This window comes from Danio rerio, chromosome 5, assembly GCF_052040795.2.
Source record: "Danio rerio strain M-AB ecotype USA chromosome 5, GRCz13ab, whole genome shotgun sequence".
NCBI lineage: Eukaryota > Metazoa > Chordata > Actinopteri > Cypriniformes > Danionidae > Danio > Danio rerio.
Genome location: NC_141025.1, coordinates 68530861 through 68551075, shown reverse-complemented (window position 1 = coordinate 68551075; position 20215 = coordinate 68530861). Strand labels below are relative to the sequence as shown.

General features: G+C 36.8%; 2 protein-coding genes across 9 annotated transcripts in view; both read left to right on the top strand.

Annotated features, from left to right (window-relative positions):
* Window positions 1-20215, top strand: part of si:ch211-209a2.2 — a 142069-nt gene that overhangs the window by 222 nt on the left and 121632 nt on the right. For 6 of the 8 annotated variants that reach the window (XR_015492050.1, XR_015492048.1, XM_087254638.1 and 3 more), the window contains exons 2-7: window positions 197-292; window positions 3247-3410; window positions 11296-11379; window positions 11648-11747; window positions 11835-11897; window positions 15222-15384. Coding sequence is in view for 5 of the 8 variants with exons in the window: in XM_087254638.1 (XP_087110764.1) it covers window positions 197-292; window positions 3247-3410; window positions 11296-11379; window positions 11648-11747; window positions 11835-11897; window positions 15222-15356 (642 nt within the window). In the remaining 3 variants the exon portion in view is untranslated. Of the gene's footprint in view, window positions 1-196; window positions 293-3246; window positions 3411-11295; window positions 11380-11647; window positions 11748-11834; window positions 11898-15221; window positions 15385-17335; window positions 17879-20215 lie in introns of those variants that run through there. The other 2 variants (XR_015492049.1, XM_087254637.1) reach the window with 2 other exon arrangements.
* LOC147844454 (uncharacterized) lies at window positions 17336-20189 on the top strand. Its single transcript, XM_087254568.1, has 2 exons — window positions 17336-18771; window positions 18833-20189. The coding sequence occupies exons 1-2, from the start codon at window positions 17944-17946 to the stop codon at window positions 19667-19669; spliced, it is 1665 nt and encodes a 554-aa protein (XP_087110694.1). The 5' UTR covers window positions 17336-17943; the 3' UTR covers window positions 19670-20189.

Genomic DNA, 20215 nt, shown 5'->3' with positions numbered 1-20215 from the left:
GCAAGTTAAAGCGACTCTTTCTGAAACGAAAACGATAACTGTTATGTCGAATGTAGCAAATAAGTTACTTAAAAGTCAAAGCTTGAATCAATAATTACGTATGGGTATTGTACAAGAAGTTTCTTGTTCAAGCAAAAGTGTCACTGACAAGTGTCACTGACACATTTTATGTTTGTTTGTTTTTATCTAACGCTAGGAGATTAAAGCATGTCAGACTGCTCTTTTCCCTTATCTGTTGAGCTCATCCGCTATAGAAGAAGATTTTCTTGGCTTTGAGGAGCATCTTATAGAGGTAATTCATATCTGGAATGTTCCCACTTTTATTATCTGCTACTTTCTTGTTGTATAAGTTTCTTTCTGTCACTTGTTAGTGTCAGTTCCAGTTTAAATCTAAACAGTTGTTCCCAAAATGAAGTTGGAATACTCTGTTAGTTCTGCACTACAGTTTACTGTTATCACATTAGTTCATCCTCACAACACTCAAAATGCAGATCTTTTTTTTTTTAACCCATTAACTGTCCCACCAGGAAAAAAAAGTATTGCATTTCTTATCTCCTAATGTCGCTATTATGGCAAAAGCGATTCATACATATAGGCTACTATGAAAAATCTGACCCATTTATTTTAAACATAATTAAAATTAAGCATTTTTGAATACTAAATATTATAGTTTAATCAATAGTTTTTTTCAAGTATGCCGTAAAATATTTCAGATGCTCATTTAACGTTTTCTTGTTTTTGTTTTTTACAATAAAAAAACCCTAAATCAAGTGTAGTAGTGCAACAGGATTATGTTTGCCTGATTTTTTTTTGTAAACCAACAATGCTGTGTGTGTAAACAATTATTTAAATGACTTTAACAGTCATTATTTAAAGCTGTTAAAATATGGTCAACCATTTGATAGAGCAGGCAGTTAAAGGGTTAATACTTATTTGTTCCATAAAACTTTCACAATTATGTTGCTCATAATAATAGTTATATCTAGTCTCTCTCTCTCTTTACATGTTTGAAAATTAAAAAAAAAAAAAAATCATCTTGTATGCGCAGTGGCAGTGGCGCAGTAGGTAGTGCTGTCGCCTCACAGCAAGGTCACTGGTTCGAGCCTCGGCTGGGTCAGTTGGCATTTCTGTGTTTAGTTCGCATGTTCTCCCTGCGTTCACATGGGTTTCCTCTGGTTGCTCCGGTTTCCCCCACAGTCCAAAGACATGTGGAATTGGGTAGGCTATATTGTCCGTAGTGTATGAGTGTGTATAAATGTTTCCAAGAGATGGGTTGCAGCTAAAAGGGCATCCGCTGTGTAAAAAACCTATGCTGGAGAAGTTGGTGATTCATTCCGTTCATTCCCCGTATTAATAAAGGGACTAAGCTGACAAGAAAATGAATGAATTCATCTTTGTTAAATTGTTTTAATGTTATAATTTCTTGTGCATAAAATTCACTTAAAAAGCTTACAATTACAAAACGCATGAAAAGATAAAAAATCATTTCAGTTTGTGTGTTTGTTGGTATAGCTTGCAAAAAACAGAAATGTGCGCACATCTAAAAAAATCTTGAAGGCAGGTGCACGATCAAAAAACAAACAAGTAGGAAAAGATTCAAAGTAAATCGGCACACTGCCACTTTAGCTCTCAAAAAATTTATTTGTCAAAATTACAAAAGCACTAACCAACTGTGCTTTTGTAATTTTGACAAATAAAATTTTTTTGAGAGCTAAATTGGCAGTTTGCCGATTTACTTTGAATCTTTTGCTACTTATGTTGGTATAGCTGACACTGTTTGGAGTGATATAAAATTACGCTAAATTAAACCCATATAAAACTTTAAAAGATAAGAAGCACCAGCCAAAATTTAGTCGCACCCACCAAATAAATGAGCACTGTTACCACAAGTGTTATATTAACAGATTTATTGCATTTGAAATCAACACTCGCGCTGCTTGATATCATACTGGTTGTCATGAATGAACTGAGTAAACAATCATAATAACTGTGATATGTTCTCACAGGTGGAGTTTGATATTACACAGATAATATTGACATACAACTTATTATTTGCATACATCATCTTAATAGCAATAGCATATACATATAACTTATTAGCTTTTACAATAGCAATAGTCTTTACATGAGCTGAAATATTAGTTGAATTTAGTGAATGCAAGCCTATATGCAATAATGTACTCTTTGTTAAATTTTACACATAGCTGCCACTCAGACTGACAACATTATGGCGATTAAATGAGGGATTGAACAGAACCTCTTATGCTTAAAATATGTAGATTCAGTGGCAAACACTGTTACCTGCAAACTCTGTGTCACAGACTTAGTGAATGGCCTTAGTTCTTTTCATAGCGGACTTTAACCCAATGGAAGTCTGTTATCCACTCTTCGAAAAGTGTAAATTCACCACATGATCACTAATCAAATGTGCCATTATTTGTAACTTTAAGTGGTTTCTAAAACACAATTGGTCAGTGTTGTTTTCATTCTTTCATCTTCAGTGCTTTACATTTTCGTGGATGAGTTTCCTGTCATCTGAAGGCAGAAGGCGTTGACTGAGTAATGGACAGCTGATATTAACCAATCCATTTGCATTCAGTTCTAGAGCAGTGGGCTGATAAGAAGAGTGCAAAGGCAGAACAAGCATTGCAGGATTTGTGTACTGCAGCAAGTTAGCATGACAACTATTTCAAACTATTCCTGAGTGCTGAGTTTGGTGTCTTTAGGTGCAACGATGCACTCTGCGTGAATGTCTCCTAAATCGGTCCATGTGGGGAGCATTTTGCCCTGCACAAATGCTCGCAAACACAAAAACGCACACAGGTATTTAAAGAATCAATAAGTATTTTAATACAATTAACCTTTATTAAAGCTACGATTATTAAAATGTCTTGTGCCAGTATACTTTAAATTCTCTTAAAAAGCTTACAGTCACCAAACCAATAGAATGACGTCACTTGCATAGGAAGCATGGGTGCCTGAGATTGCAAGCCTGAAGGTGCAAGTGCAACGCTGCAGCCAGACCCTTCTCCACCAAACACATGCAAATCTATTATAGTTGAACTTTGCAGTGACATCAAAAATCACATCTTCCAAACTGTGGTGCCTGTTAACTATAATTTCGACTCGGAAATTTAGTGTAATTTTTAATAATGTATTAAATCATTATGTGATATTTCACATTTTCCAGTGAGCTTAATGTGTTCACATACCCTCAATTTGTGTTTTTTACTTATTTGTTCATAGGGTGCTGATATCTCGAGTTGTGATGATCGCCGTCGGACAGCTTTGCATGTGGCAGCAGCGCAAGGTCATATAGGCGCTGTTCGCTTCTTGCTGCAGCATGGAGCAAATGTGCATGCTTTTGATTGCAATGAAGAAACTCCTCTTTTTGATGCCATACGCTGCAGGTACCAAAACATTAGTTCCTGCTACACAAACAAAAAACAATCTAAGACCTGGGGCTGCATGTTATTGGAAAAATCAGACATTTGCAATGTTTTTGCTATATATACACACTTGTATCACTTGTACCCCAATGGGTCATGGAGGAGCAATCGGTTTACCTATCTACTGTTTCCTCGGCGCTCTCCTCATCATCATCACTGTTCTTTCCTCCAGCGAAAATGCAACTCTTAACAAACATTTTGCTATGTTTATTTCAAAATTAACTAAAAAACACATTACTGTGCAGGTGGCATTACTTATATCATACATTCATGCACAGAATTAAACAAAGACAGAACCACTCAATGAATACTTTTAACTGCATATCTGAGTGGCATCAGAGTGAAACATCATGCGTTGTATCATATAAAAAAAAAATCATTTTATGACTTATATTATGATAATAAAACATGTAAATTAGCGTGTACATTTTTATATGTTTATATTTTTGTCATTTTGAATTTAAAAAGTGGTAGTTTTATTTATTTAGTATGTGAAAAAAATTTACTTGAATAGACTATAAAAAAAGTGATTTCAGTGTTTCCTTTAGGATTTTTTTCCAGCTGTGGTGGCAGGCCTTTTACACAAATCTACAAACTACCTGGCCTTTTTTAAATGACAAATGGAGAAATGTGGTGAGCGCAGTATTACAAGTCGTGATCGCATTTATGTAATACGAGCATGCAAATCTCTCTGCTTGCGCGACGATTTCCTCTGCTCGTGCACAAAACTTCTTGCATGCCCACTCAAATACATGCTGCTCAAGCGCAGATCTTCTTGTGCGCTCTCAAATAAACACTGTTGAAGTGTGATTTATGTAACAAGTATGTCTCCAACAATTATTAGATTTGCTAGGAATATTTATGAATTTCTCCTACAGACCTACAGAGCGGCAATAATGCGTCCTGAAGTAAAGTGAAACGGCTATAAACTTCAGCAAGATAAAGTCATTGTATGCAGAGCCATAGACATTTATCTATAAAATATAATCATGGAAACTTTGTTCATCTTAACTGAAAGCTATGTCATATTAGCTGGCCTCATGCATCACGCACTTGTTAGTCAGTCAGCATGTCACCTTAAAGGGTTAAACAAATAACGCACAGCACTACTACGATTACAGAAAAAAACATTATAATTCATTTACCTTTTAATGTTTTGGTGCGATTATAACCCGTTATTAAAAACAACAACAACAACAACAACAACAACAATGACTGAATATTTTAAATGAGATGCTGTAATGTAGCCATGGTGAGATGAATTTTGATGTGGCGCTCTGCCGTGGAAGAATGAACATAGCGAAAACCATGGATTTGTGCTACAGTAAACACATTTTTCTGTTTACCCAATGCGGAGCTGTTTCCCTAAAATGAAAATCTTAAATTACTAAATTGTTCTTTGTTTTCCTGACTTTTATTTTTTACTTTGAATTTACCGTTTATGTTAGCAACATACAATACTTGATATAGCTGTTTTGAAACATAATTTTTTTTGTACAGTATTAAAATAAAAAAATAAAAATACATTTTTGAAAATAGGCTGTTTTAACAAGTCCCTATAAAGTTATATGTAGGCCCACACGGAATCTGCGCACGCAGAATTCTGCAGATTTTCCGCAGATTTTTCAGCAGAATTCCGCAAATTCCTAGTGATTTTTAGAACATCATTAATTCTGTTTATTTACTTGAGTAAATGTGTAAATCTGAATTTATTCAGTTTTTATTCAGTAATTTATTATTTTTTATTTAATATATTAAGGTTTTAGTTATGATACTCGCTGGATACACCCAAAATAATTCCACAGAAATCCACAGATTTCTACCAAAATTCTCAGCAGAAATAGCAAAAAATGTCCGCAGATTCCGTCTGGCCCTAGTTATATGTCAGAAACATACCAGAAACATACAGGTCCTTTTAAAAAAATTTGCATATTGTGATAAAGTTCATCATTTTCTGTTATGTACTGATAAACATTAGATTTTCATATATTTTAGATTCATTACAGACAACTAAAGTTGTTCTAAGCCTTTTATTGTTTTAATATTGATGATTTTGGCATAAAGCTCATGAAAACCCAAAATTCCTATCTCAAAGAATTAGCATATCATGAAAAGGTTCTCTAAACTAATTACTAACCTAATCATCTGAATCAACTAATTAACTCTAAACACCTGCAAAACATTCCTAAGGGTCTGTCAGAAACATATATGTCCACATATATGTAACATAAATGTCAGAAACATATGTCACATGTATGTCAGAAACATATATGTCACATATATGTCAGAAACATGTCACATATATGTCAGAAACATATGTCACATATGTGTCCCATATATGTCAGAAACATATATGTGACATATATGTCAGAAACATATATGTGACATATATGTCAGAAACATATATGTGACATATATGTCAGAAACATATATGTGACATATATGTCAGAAACATATATGTGACATATATGTCAGAAACATATATGTGACATATATGTCAGAAACATATATGTGACATATATGTCAGAAACATGTCACATATATGTCAGAAACATATATGTCCCATATATGTCAGAAACATATATGTCCCATATATGTCAGAAACATATATGTGACATATATGTCAGAAACATATATGTCCCATATATGTCAGAAACATATATGTGACATATATGTCATAAACATATATGTGACATATATGTCAGAAACATATATGTGATATATATGTCAGAAACATAAATGTCCCATATATGTCAGAAACATATATGTGACATATATGCCAGAAACATATATGTCCCATATATGTCAGAAACATATATGTCCCATATATGTCAGAAACATATATGTGACATATATGCCAGAAACATATATGTCCCATATATGTCAGAAACATATATGTCACATATATGTCAGAAACATATATGTCACATATATGTCAGAAACATATATGTCACATATATGTCAGAATCATATATGTCACATATATGTCAGAAACATATATGTCACATATGTGTCCCATATATGTCAGAAACATATATGTCCCATATATGTCAGAAACATATATGTGACTTATGTCAGAAACATATATGTGACATATATGTCAGAAACATATATGTCACATATATGTCAGAAACATATATGTGACATATATGTCAGAAACATATATGTGACATATATGTCAGAAACATATATGTGACATATATGTCAGAAACATATGTCACATATATTTCAGAAACATACATGTCCCATATATGTCAGAAACATATATGTCCCATATATGTCAGAAACATATATGTGACATATATGTCAGAAACATATATGTCCCATATATGTCAGAAACATATATGTGACATATATGTCAGAAACATATATGTGACATATATGTCAGAAACATATATGTGACATATATGTCAGAAACATATATGTCAGAAACATATATGTGACATATATGTCAGAAACATATATGTGACATATATGTCAGAAACATATATGTGACATATATGTCAGAAACATATGTGACATATATGTCAGAAACATATATGTGACATATATGTCAGAAACATATATGTGACATATATGTCAGAAACATATGTGACATATATGTCAGAAACATATATGTGACATATATGTCAGAAACATATATGTCACATATATGTCAGAAACATATATGTCCCATATATGTCAGAAACATATATGTGACATATATGTCAGAAACATATATGTGACATATATGTCAGAAACATATATGTGACATATATGTCAGAAACATATATGTGACATATATGTCAGAAACATATATGTGATATATATGTCAGAAACATAAATGTTCCATATATGTCAGAAACATATATGTCCCATATATGTCAGAAACATATATGTGACATATATGTCAGAAACATATATGTCACATATATGTCTGAAACATATATGTCACATATATGTCAAAAACATATATGTCCCATATATGTCAGAAACATATATGTCACATATATGTAAGAAACATATATGTCACATATATGTCAGAAACATATATGTCACATATATGTCAGAAACATATATGTCACATATATGTCAGAAACATATATGTCACATATATGTCAGAAACATATATGTCACATATATGTCAGAAACATATATGTCACATATATGTCAGAAACATATATGTCACATATATGTCAGAAACATATATGTCACATATATGTCAGAATCATATATGTCACATATATGTCAGAAACATATATGTCACATATGTGTCCCATATATGTCACATATGTGTCCCATATATGTCAGAAACATATATGTCCCATATATGTCAGAAACATATATGTGACATATATGTCAGAAACATATATGTGACATATATGTCAGAAACATATATGTGACATATATGTCAGAAACATATATGTGACATATATGTCAGAAACATATATGTGACATATATGTCAGAAACATATATGTGACATATATGTCAGAAACATATATGTCCCATATATGTCAGAAACATATATGTCCCATATATGTCAGAAACATATATGTGACATATATGTCAGAAACATATATGTCACATATATGTCAGAAACATATATGTCACATATATGTCAGAAACATATATGTCCCATATATGTCAGAAACATATATGTCCCATATATGTCAGAAACATATATGTGACATATATGTCAGAAACATATATGTCCCATATATGTCAGAAACATATATGTCCCATATATGTCAGAAACATATATGTCCCATATATGTCAGAAACATATATGTCCCATATATGTCAGAAACATATATGTCACATATATGTCAGAAACATATATGTGACATATATGTCAGAAACATATATGTCACATATATGTCAGAAACATATATGTCCCATATATGTCAGAAACATATATGTCCCATATATGTCAGAAACATATATGTCCCATATATGTCAGAAACATATATGTGACATATATGTCAGAAACATATATGTGACATATATGTCAGAAACATATATGTGACATATATGTCAGAAACATATATGTCCCATATATGTCAGAAACATATATGTCCCATATATGTCAAAAACATATATGTGACATATATGTCAGAAACATATATGTGACATATATGTCAGAAACATATATGTCAGAAACATATATGTGACATATATGTCAGAAACATATATGTGACATATATGTCAGAAACATATGTGACATATATGTCAGAAACATATATGTGACATATATGTCAGAAACATATATGTGACATATATGTCAGAAACATATGTCACATATATGTCAGAAACATACATGTCCCATATATGTCAGAAACATACATGTCCCATATATGTCAGAAACATATATGTCCCATATATGTCAGAAACATATATGTGACATATATGTCAGAAACATATATGTCCCATATATGTCAGAAACATATATGTGACATATATGTCAGAAACATATATGTCCCATATATGTCAGAAACATATATGTGACATATATGTCAGAAACATATATGTGACATATATGTCAGAAACATATATGTGACATATATGTCAGAAACATATATGTGACATATATGTCAGAAACATATATGTGATATATATGTCAGAAACATAAATGTTCCATATATGTCAGAAACATATATGTCCCATATATGTCAGAAACATATATGTGACATATATGTCAGAAACATATATGTCACATATATGTCTGAAACATATATGTCACATATATGTCAGAAACATATATGTCACATATATGTCAGAATCATATATGTCACATATATGTCAGAATCATATATGTCACATATATGTCAGAAACATATATGTCCCATATATGTCAGAAACATATATGTCACATATATGTCAGAAACATATATGTGACATATATGTCAGAAACATATATGTGACATATATGTCAGAAACATATATGTGACATATATGTCAGAAACATATATGTGACATATATGTCAGAAACATATATGTGACATATATGTCAGAAACATATATGTGACATATATGTCAGAAACATATGTCACATATATGTCAGAAACATACATGTCCCATATATGTCAGAAACATATATGTCCCATATATGTCAGAAACATATATGTGACATATATGTCAGAAACATATATGTCCCATATATGTCAGAAACATATATGTGACATATATGTCAGAAACATATATGTGACATATATGTCAGAAACATATATGTGACATATATGTCAGAAACATATATGTGACATATATGTCAGAAACATATATGTGATATATATGTCAGAAACATAAATGTTCCATATATGTCAGAAACATATATGTCCCATATATGTCAGAAACATATATGTGACATATATGTCAGAAACATATATGTCACATATATGTCTGAAACATATATGTCACATATATGTCAAAAACATATATGTCCCATATATGTCAGAAACATATATGTCACATATATGTAAGAAACATATATGTCACATATATGTCAGAAACATATATGTCACATATATATCAGAAACATATATGTCACATATATGTAAGAAACATATATGTCACATATATGTCAGAAACATATATGTCACATATATGTCAGAAACATATATGTCACATATATGTCAGAAACATATATGTCACATATATGTCAGAAACATATATGTCACATATATGTCAGAAACATATATGTGACATATATGTCAGAAACATATATGTGACATATATGTCAGAAACATATATGTGACATATATGTCAGAAACATATATGTGATATATATGTCAGAAACATAAATGTTCCATATATGTCAGAAACATATATGTCCCATATATGTCAGAAACATATATGTGACATATATGTCAGAAACATATATGTCACATATATGTCTGAAACATATATGTCACATATATGTCAAAAACATATATGTCCCATATATGTCAGAAACATATATGTCACATATATGTAAGAAACATATATGTCACATATATGTCAGAAACATATATGTCACATATATGTCAGAAACATATATGTCACATATATGTAAGAAACATATATGTCACATATATGTCAGAAACATATATGTCACATATATGTCAGAAACATATATGTCACATATATGTCAGAAACATATATGTCACATATATGTCAGAAACATATATGTCAGAAACATATATGTCACATATATGTCACATATATATATATATATATATATATATATATATATATATATATATATATATATATATATATATATATATATATATATATATATATATATATATATATTCTGACATATATGGGGCATATATGTTTCTGACATATATGTCACATACATGTTTCTGACATATATGGGGCATATATGTTTTTGACATATGTCAGAAGCATATATGTCACATATATGCCAGAAACATATATTGTGACATATATGCCAGAAACATATATTGTGACATATATGCCAGAAACATATATTGTGACATATATGCCAGAAACATATATGTCCACATATATGTCAGAAACATATATGTCACATATATGTCAGAAACATGTCAACATATATGCCAGAAATGTATATGTCAGAAACATATATGTTCCATGTATGTCAGAAATTTATGTTTATATATGCCAGATAATGAGATGAGTTGGTTTAATGCACGTTATGCTCAAAACACACACTTTTCTCATTAAGCCATGTGTATTTTTCCGTCCTTAAAATAGCAAAAGTGGATTTGGTCATGTCCTGAATGTTTTTTCTAGACTTTGCGACTACATCATTAAAATAATGCCCAATAGGTTCAGACTTGGTGCTAACTGAAGTACTAAGTGTTTTAATTGTCATTTAAATTGCCCTATTTAAATCAACAGGAGTTTGGAGGTGGTGAAGCTGTTACTTTCTGCAGGGGCAGTTTTGGACAAATCCACTGAAGAACTTGGAATTCAGATGTGCTGGTATATGACATTATGTTTTAAAACTGTATATAAGCCTGTAACGTTATAGTAATAATTGTAGCCATCTGTAGTTCTTGTTAATTGTTTCACATTATAGATTAAAGATAGAAAAGAGACTGTGCCTCACTTGTTCAAACTTGCATTATTTGCTTTTTGTTGTTTTTAGTCTACGTTTTACAGTTTGGTTGTAAAACGCTTTGTGAATCTTCTTCTTGAAAGGTGCTATAAAAATAAATATTACTTACTGTATATGCATTGTGCTTTTCAGTCTTGCATACCTTGGAAAATCAGAAGAGATGGAGGCGTGGAAGGCGGCTGGAGTCAGTTTTAATGTTGCTGATGCTCATGGTCGAACTCCCCTGCATGTGGTGAGATTTTCTTAGAAATGAGGAGTAATTGTTGTTTCTATTAAGAGTATATAAGCTTGGCTCATCTTCCTTCATGTGCTTTAACAGGCGGTGTGCACCGATCAACCTGAAATGGTGAAGTTCTGTATCCACAATGGATCAGATCCCGAGGTATGGATACAAAGGAATTAGAAGAAATTATTTGTATGGCAAAAGACTGGACACATGTATTCTCTAAATATTGCTATTATTAGTCATCAAAACCTGGGGTTTAAAAAAAAAAAAACAGGTCATTCATGTATGGGGTGGGGGAATGGCTGGTTTGAGGGCTCAGTCCTCAATGAGGGTATAATAGCTAAAAAAATATCTCATTAAAAAAACATTTTTGACTAATAGGGTAAGGTTGTACATCAAACTTATTGCAGTATTCCACTGTATTGCATAGATGGATATAAAATTTGAGCACTGAATCAGCAAAATAGAAGTTTAGCTTCACACAAACACAAACAAACAAACTAACAAACAAACAAACAAACACATGTGTAATTATAAATAATTGTATTTTATGATGATGTTTTTATCTAACCTTTACATTAGGGGGAAACTGATTGCTCTTCATGACATTTTGAAATTGAATTTGTGACAAAAAACAGATGCAGATATTTTAACAATCTCTTGATCAGTCCGGTAAAGATTTTTCTTCTAAGCTAAAAATCATTCGATCATTAAGTAAAGAAGACCATGCTTCTCTACTGTAAATATGTCAAAACAATTTTTGATTAGAAAACATTTTTGATTAGCTAAACTTTTAACTTAGACATCTTTAAAAGACAATTTTCTCAATATTTAGATTTATCTCGGCCAAATATTGTTCCAGCCTAATAAATCTTACATTAATGATTTAGCACTATTGAAGAAGCAGGAACCAGTATCGACCTTTTTCATGGCTGCTGCATGGAGGGTGCCATAGCGACCAGCGTCTTCCGGTAGAATGCCAAAAACTTCCATTTCCAGCGTGTACAACTGGTAATTTGCGCTCTGAAAATGGGTTTCAATAACGTTTTTAATGTATAACAGAGTGTTTTTGTGACACACAACTTCGAAATGTGTCTGTTAAAGCCATTATAATCTGTCACGTGTGGTTCAAGCGCGTCAGAAATACGAGAAAAATGTGCTCCTAGTTTACGTGTCTGCCGTCAGAAATACAGTGTGTGAGTGCGTTCCCGGTCTGTCAGCTGTTAGCTCAGCGGCTCTTTAACACACACACACACACACGCACGCACACAGAGAGAGAGAGAGAGAGAGAGAGAGAGAGAGAGAGAGAAAGAGAAAGAGAGAGAGAGAGAGAGAGAGCGCGAGCAAACCAGAGTACTGGCATGAAACTTAACAGGTATGAAAGTCGTGCAATTTACAAAAATGACCAATAAAAGTCTGTTATTGATACTCTGCTGGCTGATTTGCTGTTCATTCTAATCGCGAGCCGTTTGTGTTTTATTTCGTGTGTTGTTTTTACCAGGGTTTGTGTTTTTCTGTCATTTCGAAATGACACTAGCCTATATTTTCACTTTGTCACAGTTATTAAATCAGTGTGTCAGTGGCACAGTACAGGCTACTTGTGTGTGTCAAACATTTTGGTGAATTACATTTGTTTGGGCTGGCTATATATTTAAAATAAAGAGAAAATGTTGACTTTAGCGATGACAAGGCTTCATTTAAACTGCAGAAGATGCCGTCTGACAACGAGGGGAAAACGCCTCACAGCAGCTGTTTTCCATCCTATTAGATCGCATTTCTTTAAATGATCAGTCCAGGAAATGGTGCTGATAGACAACAGTATTAGTTCAAAGAGGATAAAAGCAGGTAAAATAGATTAAAACTATCGTTTCAAAGCTGTCCAAATGTGACGGTTTACACGCATCAGCTGCCGACCGGAAGTTCTTCGCATTCTCCTTGCGCATACACGCAAAGCATAATGGGTTATTTTGCGTTCCAAAAAAAAAGGTCTATACTGCTTAGAAATGTTCTGTCTGAGCATTATATGAGTGCACTTTGCTTTACTGGTAAGCATGTGTGTCGATGCTAGGGATGTAACGGTATTGTAAATACCGTCATACCGCAATATTAATTTTTTTCGATATTACCGAAGTCGCATGACTCGGTAAAACTATAGGTCTTCTGAGAAAATTTGCTCAGGCGAATGAAGCGAACGGGAGGTAGCAAAAACTAAAATTCCCATCAGCCCATGCTTGACCATCATCCCTTGCGGTCTGTTGTCGCTACAGATCCAGTAATGCGGAAATGAAGTGTGCTGCTAGAAGCGGGGATGAAAAAGAGCTGAAAAACTCTAAAGCGGGTGTTGTCGCCGCGCGCGTACTGAATAGCGGTGTTGTCGCGCGAGTTCTTATCAGCTGTGTTGTCGCGCGAGTTCTTATCAGCTGTGTTGTCGCGCGCGTACTGAATAGCGGTGTTGTCAGCACACTGTTCAGATTGATGCAGACATGAGATCTCTATCTTACTTATGGTTTGTCCTCTCAAGTGGGGGAAAGACAATGCACAACGTTACCCACTGCTGTCAACCTGGGCCAAGTCATATCTCTCTTGTCCCAGAAACCTCAGTCCCAAATGAGAGTTTTTTTTTTTCTGTTGCAGGGGACATTGTAAATGCCCAGAGATACCAGCTTTTACCAGATTATATTTATATGATAATTTTCCTTTAAACCCATCTCTATCTAAGTGAGTGAGTGAGTGATTAAATGTTGAATGTGATGAGTTTTCAACAATACTAAATTGAAACTTAATTTTTTTTTACATGGTTTAATATTTTTTTGTTATTAAAATTGAAGTTCCTGTTTCAAATCTTACAGATAGATGACTAATTTGTATGTAATTGACACTTTTGGCACTTTTTTGGAGTATTTTCATAAGTTTAGTTTTTTCCTGTAAATGATTCAATAAATACCGTACCGTGACATTCATACCGAGGTATTACCGTACCGTGAAATTCTGATACCGTTACATCCCTAGTCGATGCAGAAAAAATCTATATGGCCTTTGTATAGTGCATTGAAATAAATGGTTTCATAGCGCAATGTTTTCTGCATCCGGTATGTTCTGCAACTGTTATGCAGTCTACAGCTTGAGAGAAACTGAAAGTAGCACGTTGGACAGTGGACAGTGTGGCATCCCTAGCTAATTTTCTCATGAGGTGCCTGCTGGCATACTTTTGCAGTAGTTTTGATTCAGTTCTCATACATTGACTACCTGTATGTAGGTTTTCTTTTTTCTTTTTTACTCGTCTATTTTAGCAATAGTAAATTAAATTAAAAATGTATTTTGTTGGGAAAGTCACTCTGTACATTTTATGTTTGAAGAAAGCCAGAGTTCTCGAAACTTTTCACTTTTGGTACTTAAAGGACATAAAAGCATCACCATGTCTCTAAACATTTCAATGGTTTTAAAAAAAAACCTTTGTTTCAATCTGTTCTGAAATAACAGCAAAGAGACGGATTCAACAACAGGCCTATAGACGATGCTGACAGACTAGGCTTACAGCACATGGTGGAGCTGTTGACTTACCAAGCCCACCAGCCCACCAGCTCAGGCCACAGATGGATGAAAAGTCCAGAATAGTGAGGACCAGCAGGCATCTTGTGAAAAGGTTCAAAGTTTGTCACTGGATTTTACAGACGACATTTGTTTAATTTCAATGTTACTAAGGATAGAGAAACTCTTTTGTTTTAGATATTTTGGAACAACAAAATAGGTTACTAAAACAATAAAACCATCTTTGCATTATTACTATTTTTAATCACATCTTAAGTTTTCTGGGTTTAAAAAACAAAGCTAAAAGGACAGTACTTTCTTCTATTTTGATAGTAATCTCAAGACAAATAAGGTCTCAGTTTCAGGAGTTTTTCCACTTTGTGTGATATGGGTTTTCAGTTCTGAACATAGATAGCTTAATTTGCCATGTAAAAAACATACACTCGACAGTACATATAATACTTGACCATTTTTGACAAAAACTTAAAAGGCACCTATGGTAAAAAAACTACTTCTCAAGCTGTTTGGACGGACATATGTGTAGGTATAGTGTATAGACCGTCATATTTGGGTGATAAACACACACAGTTCCTTTTTTTTATTGACAGGCGCATCACCTTATCCTCAGTTTGTTGTTTCACGTCTGCCATTTATGGTCAAAGCGATATCACTAAAGGAACACCCTTGCTCTAATTTTGAGATGTAAGGCTCATTGGGCTCAACACAAGATCAATATTCTATACATTATCGCTCTAATCTGAATTATTGTTTGTACCCTTTGGGTAGGTTTGCCAACATGTGTACTTTTCATTGTGTCTACCTTAAACTTCAGCTATTCACATTTCTCACGTTTACAGAAGCTCCCTGTGATCTTAACTAGGTGCAGCTGGAAAGTGCAAACGCGTTGCCTCATGTGTGCGTTTCTCCATTGGAAATAAAATAATGAAGTTGCCTGCATGTTGCACACCACAAGCGCTGCTCGGCGACGTGCAGTGACGTGCATTTTAGAATTGTAAACATATGCTTCAATTAGGGTACACACAACGGCGCTTTAAGTCGGTGGCTGTGCGCGGTGCACAGCCACGATTTGGGACACTTCATGTTTCTGCCGTGCCACAAAGCGCCATCTGAATAGTTTCATTATAAATAACATGCAAATGTGCGTGTCTAAGCGTGCCGTGTCGCGGGCTCTGGTGCCTCAGTCAAAGTTAATTCAGTGTATGTGGTTATTAGTCTCGGTGTACAATCTCGGCACTTTAAACTAGCACACAGTTGGCTGTAAAACTATACTGAGACACAAATGATTTTGTAGTCTCTGCTTGGTCTGTGTCCAAGTCGTACATGTACGGCTGATTGCTGATCCTCTCACTCATGTTGCTTCTCTCTGTCTGCCTGTCTGTTGCCAAACACAGAGCGTGGGAGCTCTTGGCTCCACCCCCTTGTTACATTGGGCGGGAAGTCGAAACATATTTTCACGTGAAGCAACACACCCCTAAAACAGCGAGCTGTGTACAGGTCCCCAAAACGACACTTTTGAACACGTTATAATAAAAAATCTGAATTGTGTTTTGAACTGAACCTAATCTGGCACACTCAGAAAAAACATAATAATAATATTAAATCATAAAAAAGGGGTAAACTATGTGCCCTTTAAGTAAACTAAAGGTTTTGGTGTCTGACAGCACTTGACATTATACTGTAACTCAACACACTTTCATATTCTTCATACTAATATTGTCACTTCATCATGGCTTTCAATGACAAATGTGGCATGCAAAAAATGAACATCAAGTACTTAATTATGGCTTAAATCAGTGGGTGTTAACTCCTACATTGCACATTTTCAATGTATTTTTTCTCATTTAAGATGTTAGAGCATGTTTAAATATTGACAGTGTACTAAAACAGAAGAGCTTTTCCTTTGCAATTTCTGTCATAGATCGGAAAAAATTTGGAAAACATTTTTTTTATGCACGCTAGGCTAGTAGTTCACAATGTTGGAAAAGCATTAATTAACATGCATCTGGAGGGATTGTTTATCAAGTACTTATGTTTTTATGTTTCAGCATTGGTGGCTTGCTCTGGCCCTCGAAATCCACTGTCATTCAGAGTTCAGATCCATATCTAATCAAACACACCTGCTGTCATGACTGTGTATATCCACCAGATGCCACTGTAGTTCGCCAGCAACCCCCAGCGGACTACAGTGGCTTTAGAACTACCATACTAGTTCTATGAACTACCATACTAGAAGTACCATACTAGAATTTCCATACATTCTTTCGCACACACACCCGGTCTCTCATCTACACTGATTTACAACCACAGCTGTCTCCGTTCTCCGTGATTACCTGGACTATATATTCAGTCATTCATCCTCTGTTTGTCAGTCGGTCGTTGTCTTCCTTGTGGTATGTGTTTGAATCCAGTCTTGTATCTTGTCATCCTGTATCTAGTTTAGTATCTTATCCTAGTTGTCAAAGTCTAGTTTTAGTTTAGTCTGTTTGAGTTCCTGGTTTTGTTTGTTTTGTTATTTAGTACTTTGGATTTTTGTATTTTTTGTCACTGTTACTGCACTATACTATATTAAATCTGCACTTGGATCCACACCCTTTTTGTTCCCGTTTTTGTTCCTGTTCTTGATCACTAACGTGACAGAACGACCGACTCACAAATGGATCCAGCAGATGACGTGATAGTGCGTATTAAACAATGTAACCGCTCAATTGAGCGTTACGTTAAGGAGTTTTTGGAGCTAGCCCCAAAGAGCTCTCACAGTGACCTTCTACTGATGATGTTCTTTCGGGGAGGACTTTTGGAACCAGTCCGTTCTCAGATGCCACCTTATGAGGAGGACTGGAACCTTTATCGGTTCATCGAAGCAGCTTTATTGATCTCTGGCTCCCCTCTCTCTGTTGCCCTGAAAGAGGAGAACCCTCAGGAGGGAGGCCTGAGTGGAGGGCAACAGAGAGGGATATTTTCAGGGCCAGCTGATTTGTCCAAGGGAAGGAGGAGAGAGGCTGGACTGGAGTTGCGGACTTATCCGCGTCGGCCTGTCCGGAGACCACCCTTCTCAGAGCCTCTGGAGAGTCTTCTGGATCTGTGTGAAACCCCAGTGTCTGCAGTCCCACAATGCCCACCAGTGTCGGTTCCAGCTCCAGAGCAAGCTCTCTCTCCTGACGACACTGCTTTTCCTCTTTCTCAAACCACCAGACGGAGGAGGCGTAGGAACAGGACTGCTCATGCCCCAGAGCGCCCGCCAGTGTCGGCTCCAGCCCCAGAGCGCCCGCCAGTGTCGGCTCCAGCCCCAGAGCGCCCGCCAGTGTCGGCTCCAGCCCCAGAGCGCCCGCCAGTGTCGGCTCCAGCCCCAGAGCGCCCGCCAGTGTCGGCTCCAGCCCCAGAGCGCCCGCCAGTGTCGGCTCCAGCCCCAGAGCGCCCGCCAGTGTCGGCTCCAGCCCCAGAGCGCCCGCCAGTGTCGGCTCCAGCCCCAGAGCGCCCGCCAGTGTCGGCTCCAGCCCCAGAGCGCCCGCCAGTGTCGGCTCCAGCCCCAGAGCGCCCGCCAGTGTCGGCTCCAGCCCCAGAGCGCCGTACAGTGCCGGCGCCACCCAGGCTCCTCGCCCTGCCGGCGCCACCCAGGCTCCTCGCCCTGCCGGCCCCAGCCCGGCTCCTGGCATTACCAGCGCCATCCAGACGTCTTGCCCTGCCGGCACCTCCCAGACGTCTTACCCTGCCGGCCCCAGTCCGGCTCCATGCCCTGCCGGCCCCAGTCCGGCTCCATGCCCTGCCGGCCCCAGTCCGGGTCTTTGATCTGCCGACCTCGCTCTGGCTCCTTGCTTTGCCGGCGTCAGTCCAGCTGCCTCCAGTTCCGCCGGCTCCAGTCCAGCTGCCTCCAGTTCCGCCGGCTACAGTTCTGCTGCCTCCAGTCCCGCCGGCTCCAGTCCAGCTGCCTCCAGTCCCGCCGGCTCCAGTCCAGCTGCCTCCAGTCCCGCCGGCTCCAGTCCAGCTGCCTCCAGTCCCGCCGGCTCCAGTCCAGCTGCCTCCAGTCCCGCCGGCTCCAGTCCAGCTGCCTCCAGTCCCGCCGGCTCCAGTCCAGCTGCCTCCAGTCCCGCCGGCTCCTGTCCAGCTGCCTCCAGTCCCGCCTGCTCCTGTCCAGCTGCCTCCAGTCCCGCCGGCTCCTGTCCCGCCGGCTCCTGTCCAGTTGCCTCTTCAGCTGGCTCTCCTGGGGCTCCCTGCCTCACCAGCTCCTGTCCAGTTGCCTCTCCTGGGGCCCCCTGCCTTGTGTCTCCTGCTGCATCATCCATGGGTTACCCCTCCCTGGTGGTCCTTCCCACGGTTTGGGACGGATTTCCCGGCTGCACCCTGGCTTCCTGCCGGGGCGCCTGAAACACGGACCACCCTGATCTGGCCCTCCCATCCCTCCCCTTGCTCCTCCTCTGCTTCGCCCACCCCAGGACTATTTTAGGAGCGTCTGGAATCCGCTCCTTAAGAGGGGGGTAATGTCATGACTGTGTATATCCACCAGATGCCACTGTAGTTCGCCAGCAACCCCCAGCGGACTACAGTGGCTTTAGAACTACATTTCCATACATTCTTTCGCACACACACCCGGTCTCTCATCTACACTGATTTACAACCACAGCTGTCTCCGTTCTCCGTGATTACCTGGACTATATATTCAGTCATTCGTCCTCTGTTTGTCAGTCGGTCGTTGTCTTCCTTGTGGTATGTGTTTGAATCCAGTCTTGTATCTTGTCATCCTGTATCCAGTTTAGTATCTTATCCTAGTTGTCAAAGTCTAGTTTTAGTTTAGTCTGTTTGAGTTCCTGGTTTTGTTTGTTTTGTTATTTTGTACTTTGGATTTTTGTATTTTTTGTCACTGTTACTGCACTATACTATATTAAATCTGCACTTGGATCCACACCCTTTTTGTTCCTGTTCTTGATCAC